At 41.3% G+C, this 19,321-nt stretch overlaps 1 protein-coding gene across 2 annotated transcripts in view; it reads left to right on the forward strand.

Moving 5' to 3' along the window:
• The window catches only part of CNOT6 (CCR4-NOT transcription complex subunit 6), an 87,078-nt gene that overhangs the window by 32,424 nt on the left and 35,333 nt on the right, over nt 1–19,321 (forward strand). Inside the window, exon 2 of one of the 2 annotated variants that reach the window (XM_025388576.1) lies at nt 2,258–2,371. In XM_025388576.1, the coding sequence (XP_025244361.1) occupies nt 2,260–2,371 (112 nt within the window). In that variant the 5' untranslated portion in view covers nt 2,258–2,259. Of the gene's footprint in view, nt 1–2,250; nt 2,372–19,321 lie in introns of those variants that run through there. The other variant, XM_025388577.1, reaches the window with a different exon arrangement.

The following is a 19,321-nucleotide window of genomic DNA, read 5'->3' on the forward strand; positions in this document are numbered from 1 at the left end:
TGCAGCCTCAACCTCCTGGGTTCAAGCGATCCTCCCACCTCAGCCTCCTAAGTTGCTGGGACTATAGGTGTATACCACCATGCTTGGCTAATTTTTAATTTTTTTGAGAAGAGATGGGGCCCAGGCTGGTGCTGGTCTGGAACTCCTGGGCCCAAGCCTCACAAAAGTGCTGGGATTACAGGCATGAGCCACTGTGCCTGAATCACAATACTTCTTTAATATTAACTAATATTTAGTCTATCTTCAGGTTTCTCTGATTTTCAAAATCAGAAAACCAGATTTGTTCAAGTTGGGACTAAAGGTCTGTACATTGCATTTGATTGCTGTGCCTCTTAAGTCATTTATTCCATATGTTTCTGCTTACTCCTCTTTTTCAGACCATTGATGTGTTCAAGAAATTTGGTCTTTTGTCATCTAGAACTTTTATATTCTGCATCTGACTAGCTGTCTGTATTCTTGTATTATTTTTACTTTAAAAATTTTTAATTGTGGTAAAATTCACAACGTGGTAGTTACTATCATAACCAAGTGTACCGTTTTGTAGTATTAAATATATTCACATGGTTTTGTCCTGTGGTGTTATTTTAAACATGTTCCTCTAGATCCCTTACTTTGTGTAAACTAATATCAGATCTAGAGAGGCTTGATTCAGGTTCAGTTTTTAACTTTGTTGGTGAGGGGTCAAGGACATAGATGGTTTGTGTGTACTTCTCATAGTGTCTTATTGGGAAGCAAGTAATGTCTGGTTGTCCTAACAATGAGATTGATCATTGGGTTTAGGTTTTGTAGCCCAGGGGTCCTCAACCCTGGTACTTGTCCATGTCCTGTTAGGAACCAGGCCGCACAGCAGGAGGTGAGTGGCAGGTGAGCAAGTGGCAGATCAGCAGCAGCGTTAGATTCTCACGGGAGCACCAGCCCTTTTGTGAACTGCGCATGCGAGGAATCTAGGCTGTGTGCTCTCCATGGTGCGATCTAACTAATGCATGATGAAACCACCAGGCTCTCCAAATCCATGGAAAAGTGTCTTCCATGAAACTGGTCCATGGTGCCAAAAAGGTTGGGAATCACTGTTGTAGCCTGATCTATCCATTTAAAAATTTTCCATTGATATTTTTTTCCACTTAATGGTTTTATTAACCATTGATGATCATTGCCTAGATCCATCGTTTACTTAGAGATGGTAAACTATTTTCTAATTACGTAACTCTTTTTGGATTTATTAGCTAGAATTCTGTTAAAAACAGTCACCTAGTTTCTGCCAGAAATGCAGGATAAATGTTTGTGTCTTTTATTATTTATTTATTTATTTATTTATTTTTCAAGACGAAGTCTTGCTCTGTTGCCCAGGCTGGAGTGCAGTAGCACGGTCTTGGCTCACCACAAGCTCCGCCTCCTGGGGTCACATCATTCTCCTGCCTCAGCCTCCCAAGTAGCTGGGATTACAGGCACCCGCCACCACGCCCGGCTAATTTTTTTGTGTTTTTGAGTAGAGACGGGGGTTCACCGTGTTAGCCTGGATGGTCTCGATCGCCTGACCTCGAGATCCACCTGCCTTGGCCTCCCAAAGGGCTGGGATTACAGGCATGAGCCACCATGCCCTGCCAATTTTTTTATTTTCTAATTTCTGGTGACTGAGTTTTTTGATTTTTAGATAAAAGTATGAACTCATGAAGTTCATAATGACTCAGTTGCAGTCATTCTTCTGATGTTCAGATTGTCTCATATTTGGTCAGTGGAAGCTTCTTCAAGCTGGCTCCTGTGTCCCCCACAGCTGCTGCAGCCTTGGTAGCCTCACAGCTTGTTTGTATCTGTCTTGTCCTGCACTTGAAATAATCATTTTCTGCAAGAAGCTCCTAGTTTCTTTCAGTGGGAAATGGTAGAGATTGTAATATGGATGTCCACTTTTAAAAGGTGTGGGTCGGGCGTGCTGGCTCACTCCTGTAATCCCAGCACTTTGGGAGGCCGAGGCGGGCGGATCATGAGGTCAGGAGTTAGAGATCAGCCCAGCCTATATGGTGAAACCCCATCTCTATTAAAAATACAAAAATGAGCCTGGCATGGTGGTGCGTGCCTATAGTCCCAGCTACTTGGGAGGCTGAGGCAGAAGAATTGCTTGAAGAGGTTGGAGTGAGCCAAGATTGTGCCACCGCACTCCAGCCTGGGTGACAGAGTCAGACTTTGTCTCAAAAAAAAGAGGTGTTGTGGCTTTTGTTTATTTGATTTGTTTAGAGTACTGATTGGTTTCTTTTTTTAACAGGCATGCCCAAAGAACAGTACGAGCCCCCTGACCCTCGGAGGATGTATACAATTATGTCTTCTGAGGAAGCAGCAAATGGAAAGAAATCCCATTGGGCAGAGCTTGAAATAAGTGGTAAGACATGGAAGCATGAATTTATGGTATGGAAATTAAGATATGGTAGTAAACGGAGTTTTCTAATGCCAATACAGGAAAGAAACGATTATATTTTACAAATATAATATGTTTATAAATGATTGTATTTTAGTAGCTTATCTTAGAAGCAGGAAGGTTCAATGAAAATATGATTGAGTCAAAGTTCAAAACCCATTCATTGTATATTTTCTCAGTATCAGTGTCCTCTTACAAAATACATAAATGTAAAATAATAACAAGGATGAAATGAAAATAACACATGTTAAATACTAGTGCCTAGTCAAGTATTTGTTCTGGTATTTGATTCTCTGATAAAGTAGGATTGAGCTTTTACATTAGCAATGATGGATTTCTAGTGGGGTAGGAATGGCTGATCTCTATAGGTTTTGGGGCAGATTTGTTTCTCCTTATTTTCTTCATTGGCTTCTGAGTCTGAGTCACTGAGGACAGCCCTATTCAGAAACACAAAATCTTAGGAGTTTGAAGCGGACCTCAAATTTTCCTTCCCCTTTTAATGCAATCTGGACATACTCAAAGAAATATATGACCCCTCAGATGTGAAGGATATCCTTTCCCCAGCATCTCTGCCAGTGGGCACACAGCCTTTTTTTAAATATTTTGAAGATGGTGAAGGGACATTACTTCTCAGGGCAACCAGTGCTAGTGAAGTTTGGTGTTACTGTTGGCCTAATATGCTTCCCCTTTCCTTTCAGTTTGTTCTGATTTTTGCCTTCTGAAATAGTACAAAACAAATTTTGTCTTGTTTCTTGTGACTGTCCTTGATTTTTAAAAATTTAATGCAGCAGACATACTGAGCATATGCTGTGTGTAAAACGTTTTACCTGGCGCTGGCCCACGTGCATGAAAGATATATAAAGTCCCTCTTTTTATGGAGCTTATGACACTAGGGAGTGAGAGGAAGGGACTGCACAAGTATAAATAACAGACAAAACATAACAAATCTAGGTATAAAAGTGCTATATAACAGTAAGTAAAAAGGAAATAAGGATAATATCATTCCTCCTTTGTCAGCTCAAAATTTCTGGTTAACCTGTTGAGTAAACTGAAATGCCTGCCTTTGCAGACATAGTAGAGGTCAGTGCACACATGGGTCTCTCCTGTTTTCCTCCTTCTGATTTCTAGAGTGCTGGACTTTACGAAACCAAGTTCAGCTCAGTAAGTAGGTGTGGTCATGGAGAGTGAGATTTCTCTTCCTCTCTCCTGTCAGATTTGGCTTTCTGTGCCAGGGGAGCCCAAAGAGAAATATGCACTCTCATTTTGTAGTTATTCTCAAAGCACAGGCTGTCACCACTCCTAGTTTTCCCTTTTAATTTTTTCAGGATTGGCATTTAACTATATTTACCTCTCCTTTTTTCAGCCCTTATTAGCAGTTTTTGAATTACAGTTCCTTTGCTTGTAAGGAAGTTCCCCCTATCTTACAGCATTAGGATATGCTAGAAAGCACTCAGGTCATTGAGATACATCTCTGAGGCTAAGGAGAGGAGAATCTCCTCCGCCTTCTCCTCCTTTCACCACATATTGTGAACTCCTTGGTGATTCTGAGTCACTGTTGTCTGCTTACCCTGAACTTTGGGAAGAAGCTCTGGATACACATATAGGGAAAAACTCTCAAACCATGTTTTTTCTTTGCTCTCACACCACCACAATCATCAACACAAAGGAAGACTTGTGTGACCAAAGGTGTGGGTTTCTTTTCCCCACACACCAAGCAGCAGACACCAGTTCTGTGCCCTCCAATTCAATTCCAACGCTGTCTACCTGGAGGGAGCGTCACATCCCACAGTTTATGGACTCAGTCCCCAAGACTGCCCTCTCCCCCTTCTATCACCAGTCCCGTGTTTGGGCCTCTAGAACTTTGACCAGCTTCAAGTTTGGGTTCCCACGACCCCCTCTTTGAGTTCAATTAATTTGCTTCAGTGGTTCACAGAACTCAGAGAAACATCTGCTTACATTTACCAGTTTATTATAAAGGATGTTACAAAGGATACAGATGAAAAGATGTACAAGGCAAGGTGTAGAGGAAAAAGTGCAGTGTCCATGCCCTCCCTGGGCACACCACGCTTCAGGAGGAATCTCCTGCATTCAGCTCTCTAGAAGCTCTCTGAACCCTGTTCTTTTGGGTTTTTATGGAGGCTTCATTACATAGGCATGGTTGAAAGCTGTAGAAATGTGATTATTGGACAAGCGAGGCACATCTGCTCAGACTTCTCTTGGGCTCTCTGGGTAGCATTCCTTCCTCTAAGGTATGGGGCAGGACCCTCTCCGGAATGAGGGTCTTCTGACCCCCTAGTGAGATTAGAGTCCTGCCTTGGGCAGGGGAAAGAAGGATAGGAGAAGGTCATAGAGAGATCCTGTTTCCCGAGGCCTTAAGCACTCCAACATTATAACAAAGACTATGGGAGTTAGGAACCAGGAACCATGGATGAAAACATGAATATATTATACCGTAATACAACATAGGAAGGAAGAGGGGATACTCCTCTAAAGTAACTTTTCTTCATTTATTATTATTATTTAGAGATGAGGTCTTGTAATTCATGTTAGTGAATTATTAGAAGGCCAAAAGCCTTGTAATCACCAGTCAAAAATTAGAACTTTTTCACTTTCCCCCGAACCCTCTCTATATGCCCCAGCCAGTCACAGCCCCCACCCTGCTCCCAAAATTAACCATTATCCTGACTTCTATAGTTGTTACTTCCTTGTCTACAAGGAAGTAGCTTTAGCACCAAATTATGTATACAGGGAAGATACTTGGGGGTGACAAAACTTAACTACATATTTTAATTGTGGTGGTTATGTAACTATGCATTTGTAAAGGAATCATAAGACAATAAGAGTGAATTTTACCATATGTAGATTATACTTTGACATTTTTTTAAAAAGAAGTTTTTTTTAAAGATTCAAGGGAGAGTGACAAATAAGCAGCATGCAGAGAAATAAGCCTCTGAAGCAAATCAATGCACGTGATCAGAACGAATACTAAAAATGATAATTCAAGGAAACTTTCCTGAATTAAAAAAAAAGTCAAACTACCGACTGAAAGAACACACAGTATACCTGAGAATATCAATGTAGAAAAACCAACACCAGGATATATTCTGATGAAATTACTGAGTTTACGGAAACAGCATATGTTTTGGGCATCTAGCAAAAAGAGCAAGTGACTAGTAAGAAAATCAGAGTGTCATTAGACCTGCAGCAAGGCTCTATGCCATACCAAAACAATTTTTTGGAGTAACATATTGAAGATACTTTAAGATTGTGTGAGCCGAGGATCTAGAATTTAGCAAAACTGGCTTTGAAATATAAAGGGCACAAACTATGACCAAAATACAGGAAACATAGGACATGCTGTTGCTGTGAACACTTTTTAAAGAATCATCTAGAGGACAAGCTTCTAGACAAAGTGATTGGCGTATGAACTAGTAGGGGGCATTTAATATACAGTGACTTGAAAAACTAAGTCTGAAAATAGGAGTGTATGCAGGTTAAATGGGAAAGCTGATAGTATGTAGTGGGTACGTACTCTGACAATGTAGACCGACCACAGTTATGTAAAGGGGGGCAGGGCGGGTAAATGATATGCACACACAGTTTTATCTGCTCTCAGTAATCATATTGGTGGGATGAAGCAAATAAATAAATATTCTATCATCCCATGTCCCTGAAGAACCAGGACTGTCAGTATTAAAGAAGATGCAGATATAATTATAAAAGAGGGGAACTAAAAGCCCTGTTATCCTGAATTTGAATTAAAAGTTCAGTATGTTTTCATAAGATTTTAGCTTGCATATTTGATATTTTGTCATACATCATATAAAACTTAAATATATTCATACCTTGTATTTATAAATGCATATGGTTACAAATATATGTCCTAGATCTGTCCATTGAAACCTTAGAAATAATGACTGACTCTAGCTAGAAATATCCCTAGCCCTGGCTAATTTTTATTTTTCATAGAGATGAGGTCTCATTATATTGCTCAGGCTGGTCTTGAACTCCTGGCCTCAAGCAGTCCTCCAGTGTTGGCCTCCCAAAGTGCTGGGCTTGCAGACATAAGCCAACTCGGCCCAGACTGGCTTCTTTATTTGTTTCATTTTCACAGATTTAGGAGGTATAAGTACAGTTTTCTTTTTTATATTTTAACAGTCTGTTTATTATTTATTTATCCCTCCATAGAACCACCACCCACACCAAGGAGATTATTTGGAGTGGATCACCTCCTAGAGCCTGGACTCTGACATCTAAGGCTTCCCACTCCCTAATTTTATGGCTTAGGTGGGGGATATGGTTCAGGCAAAACTGGTGTCTCCTTTTGGATACTGCAGAAGCAGGACCTAAGCATACCCATAAAGGTGGCCACACCCATCAAGAGTTGATTGGCAGGCTGGAAGACAATATTCTCCCAATGAAGGCACTTTTACTTCTATAGGGGGATGGGAATTGGTTCGCTGGGAGTGTTGTTGTTGGGACAGGGAAGAGTTATTTCCATGGAAAACTTACTTGCAGGTTACAGAGAGAAATGAGGGGAGTTTGCCTACACTGACCATCTGTGGGGCCAGTGGGGGCTGCAGTATATCTTTGCTTCTGAAAGAGGAAGGTTGACGTAGGCATTAAAGCCAAAGAGGCCCTTAGCAATTAGGCCCAGTACCCCTGCGATGGTTTTGGAGTGGTTTCCTCTCTCAGCAAGGTCGATAATGGAGGTGATTAGGTAGAGGATCACTGTTAAGAGGGTTTGGAAGAAATTACTCCAGGGCCAATTGATGAATGGTATTTTGGTGTGCAGATCACACATGTAGCTGACAAAATAGCAGCAAGGATCATTTCAGCCACCAACAGGGAGGAATACTCTGGTGTGGAGGCACTTGAAGCAGATCAGGATCACCAGGCACAATGTAATCTTAGCAAACCTGGAGGATTCCCTTTTGGGTGCACAAGAAGTTGGCCTCAGCAGCGGGGGAGCTGAGAGGCACTCCGAATCCACCATGGCATGGGCTGGAGTCCCTGGGGACGCAGAAGATGTGCTCACTTGTTCATGGGGTCGAGGACACTGCGCACCCAGCCATCTGGCTAGGAAGGGGGCCCCTGGTGCTCAGGGAGTCACAAGTACAGTTTTCTTACCTGGATATATTGTGTAGTGGTGAAGTCTGTCCTTCTAGTGTACTCATTGCTCTAATAGTGAACATTGTACCCAAAAGGTAACTTTTTCACCTTCTTCGCCTTCCCATGTTTTGGAGAAAGAACGTCGGTATTTGACTGTTTCTGAGTTGTTTTGCTTAGGATAACAGCCTGCAGTTCTCTTCAGGTTGCTGCCCAAGATGTGCTTTCATTCTTTTTTATAGCTGAGTAGTATTCCTTGGTGTATAGATACACTACATTTTGTTTATCCAGTCATCCATTGTTGGACACTTAGGTTGATGCTGTATCTTTGCTATTGTGAATAGTGCTACAATACATGAGTGCAGGTTATCTTTTTGACTGGATGATTTCTTTCCCTTTGGGTATACCCAGTAGTGGGATTGCTGGATAGAATGGCAGTTCTATTTTTTGTTCTGTGAGAAATCTCCATACAGTTTTCCATACAGGTTGTACTAATTTACATTCCCACCAACAGTGTTTAATTAAGCATTCCTTTTTCTTCACATCCTTGCCAGCATCTGTTGATTTTGACTTTTTAATAGTAGCCTTTCTGAGTGGTGTAAGGTGATATTTCATTGTGGTTTTAATTTGCATTTCTCTGATGATTATTGATGTTGAACATTTTTTTCATCTTTGTTGGCAATTTGTATGTCTTTTGAAAAATATCATTTCATGTTCTTTGCCCACTTATTATTAGGGTTTTTTTTTTCATGTTGAGTTGAGTTTCTTGTAGATTCTGTATATTAACCCCTTGTCAGATGCGTAGTTTGCCAATATTTTCTCTCATTCTCTAGACTGTTAATTATCATTATTTTTGCGGTGCAGAAAATTCTTAATGTAATTAAGTCTCATTTATCTATTTGTTTTGAGATAGTATATCATTGTTCTGTGGCCCAGGCTGGATGGAGTAGTGTAATCTCAACTTCTGAGCTCTAGTGATCCTCCTGCCTCAGCCTCCCGAGTAGCTAGGTGCACACAACCATGCCTGGCTTTTTTTTTTGGAAATAGGATCTCACTTTGTCACCCAGGCTGGAGTGCAGTGATGCCATCTCGGCTTCACTGCAGCCTCGACCTCCTGGGTTCAAGCGATCTTCCTGCCTCAGCCCCTCAAGTAGCTGTGATGATTGGGAAGGCGCACGTCATGGTGAGTTCTTCGGTGCTGCTCTGTGGCCTTCTGGCATGCATTGTTTCTAAGGAAAGGTCATACTTATCCTTGTTTCTTTTATGTATGTCTGTTTTCTGTGGCTGCTTTAAGAGTCTCTCCTCATTACTCATTTTATGCAGTGTGATAATGATGTGTCTTGTTGTAGTTTTGTTTCGTTCTTTCGTTTTTCTTGTGCTGCTTAGGTTTTCTTGAGCTTGTTGGCTCTAGGTTTCTGGTTTAGGCTACCATTTTTTCAAGTAATTTTTTCTGCCTCCCTGCCTTCCCTCCTTGGGGAGTACAGTTGCCTGTATTTTAGGCTACTTGAAGTTGTCTTACAGCTAACTAATGCTATGTTTAATTTATTCTTGCCTTTATTTTCTTTTTTAAAAATATTTTAGGCAGTTTTTATTGCCATTTCTTAAGTTTTACTAATATTTTTATTTGCAGTATCTAATCTGCCATTAATTCCATCTAGTAATAGTATAGTTTTCATCACAAGTTGAGCCATGGATGTTTTTTATATCATTCATGCTGTTACTGAACATTTTCCCTACTTTTTTACGTATATTTAATACAAGTACCTTTTAATGCCCTTATCTGCTGATTCATCTTTTTCATTTCTGGGTTGGTTTTAATTTATTTCTGTCTTCTACTTTGTGTACCTGGTAATGTTTTATGGGACACAGTGTACTGTGCATTTTACCTTCTTTGGTGGCCAGATATTGTATCCCTAGAAGTACTCTTGAGCTTTCTTCTGAGATACAGTAGACTATTTGGAAACAGTTTGATTCACTTAAAGCTCACTTTAAAGTAATACTTTCCCGAATACTCTGTGAATAGGTTTCCCATGCCGACTGGTGGAATACAAATTGTTCCTGACCCGCATGATCTCCAAGGATTGTTCCCTCGGACTGCTTCGGAGTTTTGCTCTTGTCGCCCAGGCTGGAGTGCACTGGTGCAGTCTCGGCTCACTGCAACCTCCGCCTCCCGATTCAAGTGATTCTCCTGCCTCAGCCTCCTGAGTAGCTGGGAGTACAGGCACCCGCCACCATGCCCAGCTCATATTTTGTATTTTTAGCAGTGACGGGGTTTTACTATGGTGGCCAGGCTTTTCTTGAACTCCTCTCCTCCGGTGATCCGACTGCCTCGGCCTCTCCAAGTGCTGGGATTACAGGCATGAGCTACCGCACCCAGCCCGCTCTGCTGTTTTCAATTTTTCTGCACCCCATCCTTGGTCCCTGGCCTCAGGTTATTTCTCACATGTATTTGCTGATGATTGTGCAGTCGAAGACTCAGGGGCCAGGGCCCCATCCTTTTCAGATCTCCAGAGCTTTGTATCTGTGTAGCTCGCTCCTCTTTGGCAGTCTGTCCTGTGGACTCGAGCCACCTTGGCCTCTCCAGACTCCTAGCTTCATTTCCTCAACTTGTGTATTACATAGACTACCTGCGTTCTGTCCCTTGGCACTACTATCAGGAAAGTTCCAGTAAGCTGGAACTGTGATAACTGCTCACTTTTTGGTTTCCTATCTATTACTCATCACTGTCCTGTGCTGTGTGGTATCTAGTGTCTAAAAAATGATTTTCTAATATATTTTGTCTGGTTTCTTTGTTGTAGGTAGGAGGATAAATTCAGTTCCTGTTACTCTATCTTATCCAAAAGTTTAGTAAGCCTATCATATATATATTTTTAAAAGACCGTGTCTGATAACTTCAGTATCTGAATCTTCTGGGGGTTCCTTTGGTCTGTAAATTTGTTGAATGCTGGAAATAGTAGAATGTCTTGATGGTATTTTCTTCCTTAGGAGTGAATTTACTTTTGTGTTTTCCAGGCAGTTGTAGAGGGGTAGATGGCCTTAATCTTACTAGGGTTTTGGCAGGACACAATGGCTCATGCCTGTAATTCCAGCACTTTAGGAGGTCTTGGCGGGCAGATCACCTGAGATCAGGAGTTCGAGACCAGCCTGGCCATCACGGTGAAACCCCGTCTCTACTAAAAATACAAAAAATTAGCTGGGCGTGGTGGCGGGCACCTCTCAGCTACTTGGGAGGCTGAGGCAGGAGAATCACTTGAACCTGGGAGGCAGCGGTTACAGTGAGCCAAGATCATGCCATTGCACTCCAGCCTGGGTGACAGAGCGAGACTCCGTCTCAAAAAAAAATAAAAAAGAAAAAGAAAAAAGTAATAATAATTACAGTTTCATTGAATTTGAATCAGATGTTCAGTGCTTGTGAGGGTTGGCCTATTGCTGGGTCACCTTATTCCATTTGTAGCTCCCAGCTGAAATTCAGTGGGTTTTCTTGTTTGTTTGTTTGTTTGAATCAGAGTCTCTGTCACCCAGACTCCAGTGCAGTGGCGCAATCTTGGCTCACTGCAACCTCTGCCTCCCGGGTTCAAGCAATTCTTCTGACTGAGCCTTCTGAGTACCTGGGACTACAGACGCCTGTCACCACTCTCGGCAAATTTTTATATTTTTAGTAGAGACAGGGTTTCACTATATTGGCCAGGCTGGTCTCGAACTTCTGACCTTGTGATCCACCCGACTCAGCCTCCCAAGTGTAATCCCAAAGTACTGGGATTACTGGTGTGAGCCACTGCACCCAGCCAACTTGGTGGTTTAAGAGAGTCTTCTTCCCAGCTGTGTAAGATGACTAGTTCTGCTGAGTGCCTCATTCTCTCATTTCCAGCTTTTGGCTCATTGGCTTGCCTCTTAACTGCTGCTTGTGATTCTGTTCCTCTAGAGAGGTAAAGTGGTGGGACATGTCCTCCTGTTACCTGTCGGTACTTCCCTTCTCTCCAGGTTCTTTGTCACACCTTTGCTGCCGTTGTAGTTCTCCTGTGCTTTTGAAGTTGTGCTTTTGTGGAGTTTTTTAAAATCTAGTTTTTCTTTCCCTCAGTGGGATGGTTGGTCAACACAAACTACTCTTGTTACAGGAAGCTGAAATCAGACATGAACAAACTTTAAAATACTGCCTGAAGATCTGAAAATACCAAACAATTCTTATGTTTGTTTTGTTTCTATTACATGGGTACGGCACTGTGGTTGCCTGCTCTTGAGGGACACCTGCAGCCCACAACAGCTGTACTTGTCCTAGGCCCTTGAGATGGCAGTGCAGGGCAGAGAAATGTACTAACCAGAGCCACACTCAGGAAGCTTCCAGAAAATACACTTGGGTCTGAACTCCTCGTAGTCACTAAATGATCTTTGAGTCAGATGCCTACAGTCCCCACCTTCACCTTGGTTTACTTTATGGCATTCTCCAACATTTTGAAGCCTTGAAACAGCGAGAATGTTGGCTCTATTCATACTTATTTTTCCATGAAGGAATGATAGACCATATCTCTCAAATTCTAGATTATGCTCTTCCGAGGTTGTGGTTTGTTGTTTTGTTTTGTTTTTGAGACAGAGTCTCACTCTGTTGCCCAGACTGGAGTTCAGTGGCGCGATCTCTGCTCACTGCAAGCTCCGCCTCCCCGTTCACACCATTCTCCTGCCTCAGCCTCCCGAGTAGCTGGGACTACAGGCGCCCACCACCACGCCCGGCTACTTTCTTTTGTATTTTTAATAGAGACAGGGTTTCACTGTGTTAGCCAGGATGGTCTCAATCTCCTGACCTCATGATCCGCCCACCTCGGCCTCCCAAAGTGCTGGGATTACAGGCGTGAGCCATTGCACCCAGCTGCTTGTTAGTTTTTTTCTATATCTGCAAATGCATAGTTATTTTGATTTCCTGGTAGGTCTACTAATTACATCTAGTTCTTTTAGTGTTTACTGATCACCCGCCTGATTTCAGAACACACAAATTGATTTCTCTTGTCTCTTGGCATTTAGCAATAAATGGTGCTGGGTATTTTAGAATGAAATCACTTATCGAAACAGGGCTCTTAACGTAGGTCAGGATAATCCCAGCCTTCCTCCAGTCACTAAACTGCTTAAAAGTAAATGCAAGTTTTGGGGTACTTATGAGTATGTATAATTTTGTGGTGAAGTTTTGTGGTGAAGAAGTAGATAAGTATCATGAGATGATCAAACGGTGACTTCCTTTTTGTTCATTGACCTCTTCCAGAAAATTAGGATCCTTAATTTCTTGTATTGCATAGTTCCGTGGTAGAGATTTATCTTTCTCCAGTACATTATGTTCTTTTACTTCTGTTACTAATCTTTTAAACACTGAATTTTCTTTTTTTTTTTTGAGACGGAGTCTCGCTCTGTCGCCCAGGCTGGAGTGCAGTGGCGCGATCTCCCCTCACTGCAAGCTCCGCCTCCTGGGTTCACGCCATTCTCCTGCTTCAGCCTCCCAAGTAGCTGGGACTACAGGCGCCCGCCACCACGGCCAGCTAATATTTTTTGTATTTTTAGTAGAGACGGAGTTTCACCGTGTTAGCCAGATGGTCTTCTCGATCTCCTGACCTTGTGATCTGCCTGTCTCGGCCTCCCAAAGTGCTGGGATTACAGGCGTGAGCCCCCGCACCCGGCGTAAACTCTGATTTTTTAAACGAAAATGAAGTACCACATTTTGAAATTTGTTTTTTTTTGCTTCATTTGTTGTGAACCTATTTCCACATCAGTGTACATAACTATTTCATTCTAAAAGAGAATGGCTAAGGAATATTATATGAATGAAACATAATTAAGTATGCTCTATTAATGATCATTTGTATTTCTCATTTTCCCCAACTACCAACAATATTATTATCTTAGCATACCTGAACAAGTGTTTTCATAAGGTAAATCACAAATTGTGGAATTGATGGGGCAAAGAATACTCAGGTTTAACATTTCAGTAGATATTACCAGACTGGCTTCCAAATAGTTGCATCTTTCCCATAATGAAAGAATGTGTCTGTTTCCCCTTTCGCCTTGTCAGTATTGGATATTAGTCTTTTTAATTTTGCTATCATAAACATTTTTTATTACTGAGTATGAAGATTTGTTTTTAATATGCTTTGTTTTTTTTAGTGGCCTATTCTTACCCGTTGTTCATTTTCCTGTTGATTTCTTCGTCTGTTTGTTTTCTTTTCTCTCATTATACAACTCACAGGAAATCATAAGGGCAGGGACATGATATTATTTACCATTCTGTCCCCATACCAGCATGGTGGATACTGAAAATTGACTAATGGTTAGCTTCCGAACACGTTGGTGTCTTCCCCATGTAGAAAGAAGTTTTACATTTTAATGAATTCAAACCTGACAACTGTTTTCATGTTTGGATTCTAGGATTTGAGTTATGCTGAGAACTATTCTGTTTCATTTCTTTTCTGGTTTTTTGGTACTTAGAAATTTATTCCAAAGTTATGTGTGTGTGTGGTAGAGATCTGAGTTCTCCTTGTCTTCCTGCCTTTACCTCATATAGGATTTATGCTTTTACTTGACTTTTTTCCTTTCCCTTATTCACAGACTTTGTGGTTTTCTTTCTGGCTACCTTCTGCCTTCTTGAAATGTCAGCTTATTTTTCTGACAGATAGAATTATGATCACCCTCTATGGGAAAATGAGGTATACAAGTTGGCAGACTTTTAAAATGAACCTCCATAAATCCATAGAAGTTGTATGTCTCCATTCAGGAGCTCTGTTTGCTGCTTTAGGCAAACCCTTCCCCTCTCTTGAGTGAAGCAAAGACCCAGAAAACATGGCAGGGAACCAGGCACAGGGGCTCACGCCTCTAGTTCCAGCTACTTGGGAAGCTGAGGCAGGAGGATCATGTGAGCCCAGGAGTTAAAGGCTGCAGTGAGCTATGAGCAAGCACAACACTGCACTCCAGCCTGGGTGATGGAATGAGACCCTGTCTCAAAAAAACAACAAATTGTTTTATATTAAATGCCTTATTCATATTGACTGTCAGCTGTGTGTTTTCAGTTTGTGGTATGGTGTCTCTTCTGTTTACAGCAAAGTAAGGGAAATACCTTCTTGGATTAAGATAGATTTTTTTATACAGTTTTACTGAAGTATAGTTGACATTCAGAAATTGGCATGCATAAAGTGAATAATGTGTATATTTTGACTGTGTACACCTGTGAAACCATCACCACAATCAAGAATGATCGTATTCATTGATCCTGGAAGTTTGTGATCCTTCCTTCCCCACCTCTCCTGTTTCTCCATTCCTTCCCCCATTTCTTTTTTTTTTTTTTAATCTGACTCTGTCGTCCAGGCTGGAGTGCAGTGGCCAGATCTCAGCTCACTGTAAGCTCCGCCTCCCGGGTTTACGCCATTCTCCTGCCTCAGCCTCCCGAGTAGCTGGGACTACGGGCACCCGCCACCTCGCCTGGCTAGTTTTTTGTATTTTTTAGTAGAGATGGGGTTTCACCATGTTAGCCAGGATGGTCTCAATCTCCTGACCTCGTGATTCGCCCGTCTCGGCCTCCCAAAGTGCTGGGATTACAGGCTTGAGCCACCGCGCCCGGCGTCCTTCCCCCATTTCTAAGCAACCGCTGTTCTGCTTTCTATAACCTTAGATTAGTTTGCATTTTTTGGAATTTTTGTATAAATGATGTTTTTTAGCATGTACACATTTTTCTTTTTTTCATGCAAATGGACACCTTGCATTTTTTTGTTGTTGTTTTTGGTGATTTTGTTCTGCTCTTACCCTCTGTACTTACTCAGTAGTTCGTCCATAGTGTTTTGCTGGTCTTTAGTAGTGCATTCTTTTTTATTACTGAATAGTAGTTCATTGTATGGCTATGCCAGCATTTATTTGTTCTCCTGTTGAACACACTTGGATTGTTTCCAATATTTGACTATTACAAATAAAGCTGCCATGAACATTCCCCTTTGTGTGGGCATAACTTTTATTTCCTAAAAATGGAATTGATCATATAGTAAGCGTATGTTTAACTTTCTAAAAAACTGAAACTGGTTTGCAAAGACGTTTTGTTTTATATTCCTACTAGATGTCTTTGATCCATGCCCTCACCAACACAAGTCTTAAATTTAGCCATTCTTCTGGGTATGTAGTACTATCTCAGAGTGGTTTAAATTTGCATTTCCCTAATGACTCCCAATTTTGAGCATCTTTTCATGTGATTATTTGCCATCTGTTTATATCTTCTTTGGTGAAGTATCTGTTAGATCTTTCACTTGGTTTGAAAATTATGTTTTATTTCTTTCTCTCCTTTTTTTTTGACAGAGTCTCGCTCGGCTAATTTTTGTATTTTTGTTAGAGATGGGAGTTTCACCATCTTGGCCAGGCTGGTCTTGAATCACCCTGACCTTCAGTGATCCGCCTGTCTCGGCCACCCAAAGTGCCGGGATTACAGGCGTGAGCCACCGCACCTGGCCCCTCTTTTTCTGTCTCTGTCACTCTTTCTCTTTCTCTCCCTTTTTCTTTCTTTCTCTCTTTTTCTTTTCTTTCTGTTTTTCTTTTGACACGGGGTCTTGCTCTCTCATCCAGGGTGGAGTACAGTGGCACAGCCTTAGCTCACTGTAACCTTGAACTCCTGGGCTCAAGTGAGCCTCACTCCTCAGCCTTCTGAGTAGCTTGGGACTATGGGTGTGTGCCACCATGTCTGGCTAATTTAAATCTTTTTTTAGAGACTGAAATCAGCCTAGGCAACATAGTGAGACCCAAACTCCTGGCTTCCCGCGATCCTCCCGCCTCGGCATTCCAAAGTGCTAGGATTAAAGGTGTGAGCCACCATGCCCTGCTTTGTTTTCTTAATATTGAATTTTGAGAGTTTTATATAATAAGCCCTGAAATTAGGTAATGTTAGCCCTATAGCTGTGTTCTTTTTCAACATTGTTTAGATGTTTTCTTTTTTTTTTGGAAACAGAGTCTTATTCTGTCGCCCAGGCTGGAGTGCAGTGGCTCAGTCTCGGCTCACTGCAAGCTCCTCCCCCCTGATTCACCATTCTCCTGCCTCAGCCTCCCAAGTAGCTGGGACTACAGGCGCCCACCACCACGCCCAGCTAATTTTTTGTATTTTAAGTAGAGACAGGGTTTCACTGTGTTAGCCAGGATGGTCTGGATGGTCTCAGTCTCCTGACCTCGTGATCCACCCACCTCGGCTTCCCAAAGTGCTGGGGTTACAGGCGTGAGCCACCGCACCTGGCCTCAACATTGTTTAGATGTTTTCTAAGTCCTTTGAATTTCCATATGAATTGTAGGATCGGTTTACAAATTTCAAACTTGGCATTTTTGGGGGAATTGTGTGTTAACTCTGTAGACCAGTTTGGGGAGAGCTAACCTCTTGATACTGAGTTTTCTCACCTGTGAACTCCATGTATCTCTTCATTTATTTTGGACTTCCTTACTTTCTGTTAGCATTGTTTTGTAGTTTTGACTGTACATTTTTTTGGTCAGATAGTTTTGATGCTGTTGTAAATTGTGTCATTTTAAATTTCAGTTTCTGATTGTTCATTATACAGAAATATACACTTTTTTGGTATATTGACCTTGCTAAATTTTCTTGTTAGTGACATTTTTGTAAATACCATAGGATTAGTTGCATAAATATGTATATAGATACATGGGATTAGTTACATACATATGCTGTTTGTAAATAAAGACAGTTTTACTTCTGCCTTCCAAATGCTTTGTTTTTCTTGCTTTATCGTATTGGCTAGAACCTCCAGTATAACGCTGAATGGGCGTAGTGAGAGTGGACATTCTTGCTTTGTTTCTCATGTTAGGAGGAAACCATTAATTCCTTTACCACTAAGCTTTTTGTAGATGTCTTTTAACAGGGTTAAGAAGTTCTATATTTATTTATTTATTTATTTATTATTTTTTTTTTTGAGATGGAGTTTCACTCTTGTTGCCCAGGCTAGAGTGCAGTGGCATGATTTCGGCTCACTGTAACCTCCACCTTCCAGATTCAAGGGATTCACCTCCCGAGTAATTGGAACTACAGGTGTGCCCCACCACGCCTGGCTAAGTTTTTGTATTTTTAGTAGAGACGGGGTTTCGCTGTGTTGGCCAGGCTGGTCTTGAACTCCTGACCTCAGGTGATTCCCCACACCTCGGCCTCCCACAGTGCTGGGATTACAGGCGTGAGCCACTGTGCCCAGCCAAGAAGTTCTGTTTTTAATTTAGTGCATTCTCTTTTTTTAAAATCAGGAATGGATATTATATTTTCATCAGTCTTTTTTTTTGTTTTTTAAAGTGCATCTATTTAGATGATTCTGAGGCTTTAATTTTTTAGTCTGCTAAGATAATGAATTTACATTGATTTTGGAATGTTAAACCTTTAATTTCTGAAATAACCTTGGTTGTTATCTTTTCAGTATACTGCTGGATTTGATTTGCTAAGATTTTGTTAAGAATTTTTGCATTTATATTCATAAGGTTTTTTTGTGCTTTTCTTGTACTGTTTTTGCCTGGGTAGTATCAGGGTGATACTTCAGAACAATGTAGAAAGTGCCTTCTCATCTTTAGTTTTGTGGACGGAGTTGAGTAGAATCGGCGTTATGTTGTCTTCAAATGTTTGCTGGTGGTTACCAGTGAACCGGTGTGGTTGTAGAATTTTGTGTAGGCAGGTTTTTCAGTATAAATTCAATTTTTGTAATGTATTATTGGTCTATTTAGGTTCCTGTTTCTTTTTTTGAGTGTAGTTTGGTACCCTCTGTGTATGAAATTGTCCATTTCATGTGGTTTGTTGTTATTTATTGGAATAATATTCAAAATATTTTTATAATCTTTTAATAATTTATTAAGGTATAGTTACCTATAGGCAACTTCACCCTTTTTAGTGTATAGTTATAGAAGTTTTGGCAAACCTACAGTTGTGTAACTAGCACTAAAATCAAGATAGAAGCCAGGCCCAGTGGCTCACACCTGTAATCCTGCCACTTTGGGAGGCTGAGGCAGACGGATTGCCTGAGCTCAGGAGTTCGAGACCACTCTGGGCAACACAGTAAAACCCTGTCTCTACTAAAATACAAAAGAATTATCCAGGCATAGCAGTGTGCTCCTGTAGTCACAGCTACTCGGGAGGCTGAGGCAGGAGAATTGCTTGAACCCCGGAAGCGGAGGTTACAGTGAGCTGAGATCACATCACTGCACTCCAGCCTGGGCAACAGAGGAAGACTCTGCCTCCAAAAAAAAAAAGAGAGAGAATAGTTCTGTTGTCCCTAGTCCCAACCACTAGGGAGGCTGAGGTGGGAGTGTCACTTAAGCCTATGAGTTCAAGTGCAGCTTGGTCAACATTGTGAGACCTTGTCTGTATTTTAAAAAAAAAAAAAAAAAAAAAAAGTTCTGTTGTTTCCCCAAATCTCCAGTGACTGTAGTCAGCCTCCCTCCTTCACCCAGAGCCTCTGATCTTTTTTCTATTCTTACAGTTTTTTTCTTTGTAAGAATGCCATATATATGGCACAATAGAGTATGTAGCCTTTTACATTTCATAGAAGTTGTATGAGTGAGTAGCTCATTACTCAGTAGCATTTTATTGTTTTCATGTATCATTATGTGTTCCTTTCCCAGTTGAAGAATTTTTTTTGAGTTGTTTACTATTTCTGGAAATCATGAATAAAGCCACTGTAAACATTTGAACAGATTTTTATGACCTGTATCTTTTTAATACTTAAAAATATATAGTGGTGCCGGGCGCGGTGGCTCACGCCTGTAATCCCAGCACTTTGGGAGGCCGAGGCGGGCGGATCACAAGGTCAGGAGATCGAGACCACG

The sequence above is a fragment of the Theropithecus gelada genome, chromosome 6, assembly GCF_003255815.1.
Source record: "Theropithecus gelada isolate Dixy chromosome 6, Tgel_1.0, whole genome shotgun sequence".
Taxonomy (NCBI): Eukaryota; Metazoa; Chordata; class Mammalia; order Primates; family Cercopithecidae; genus Theropithecus; species Theropithecus gelada.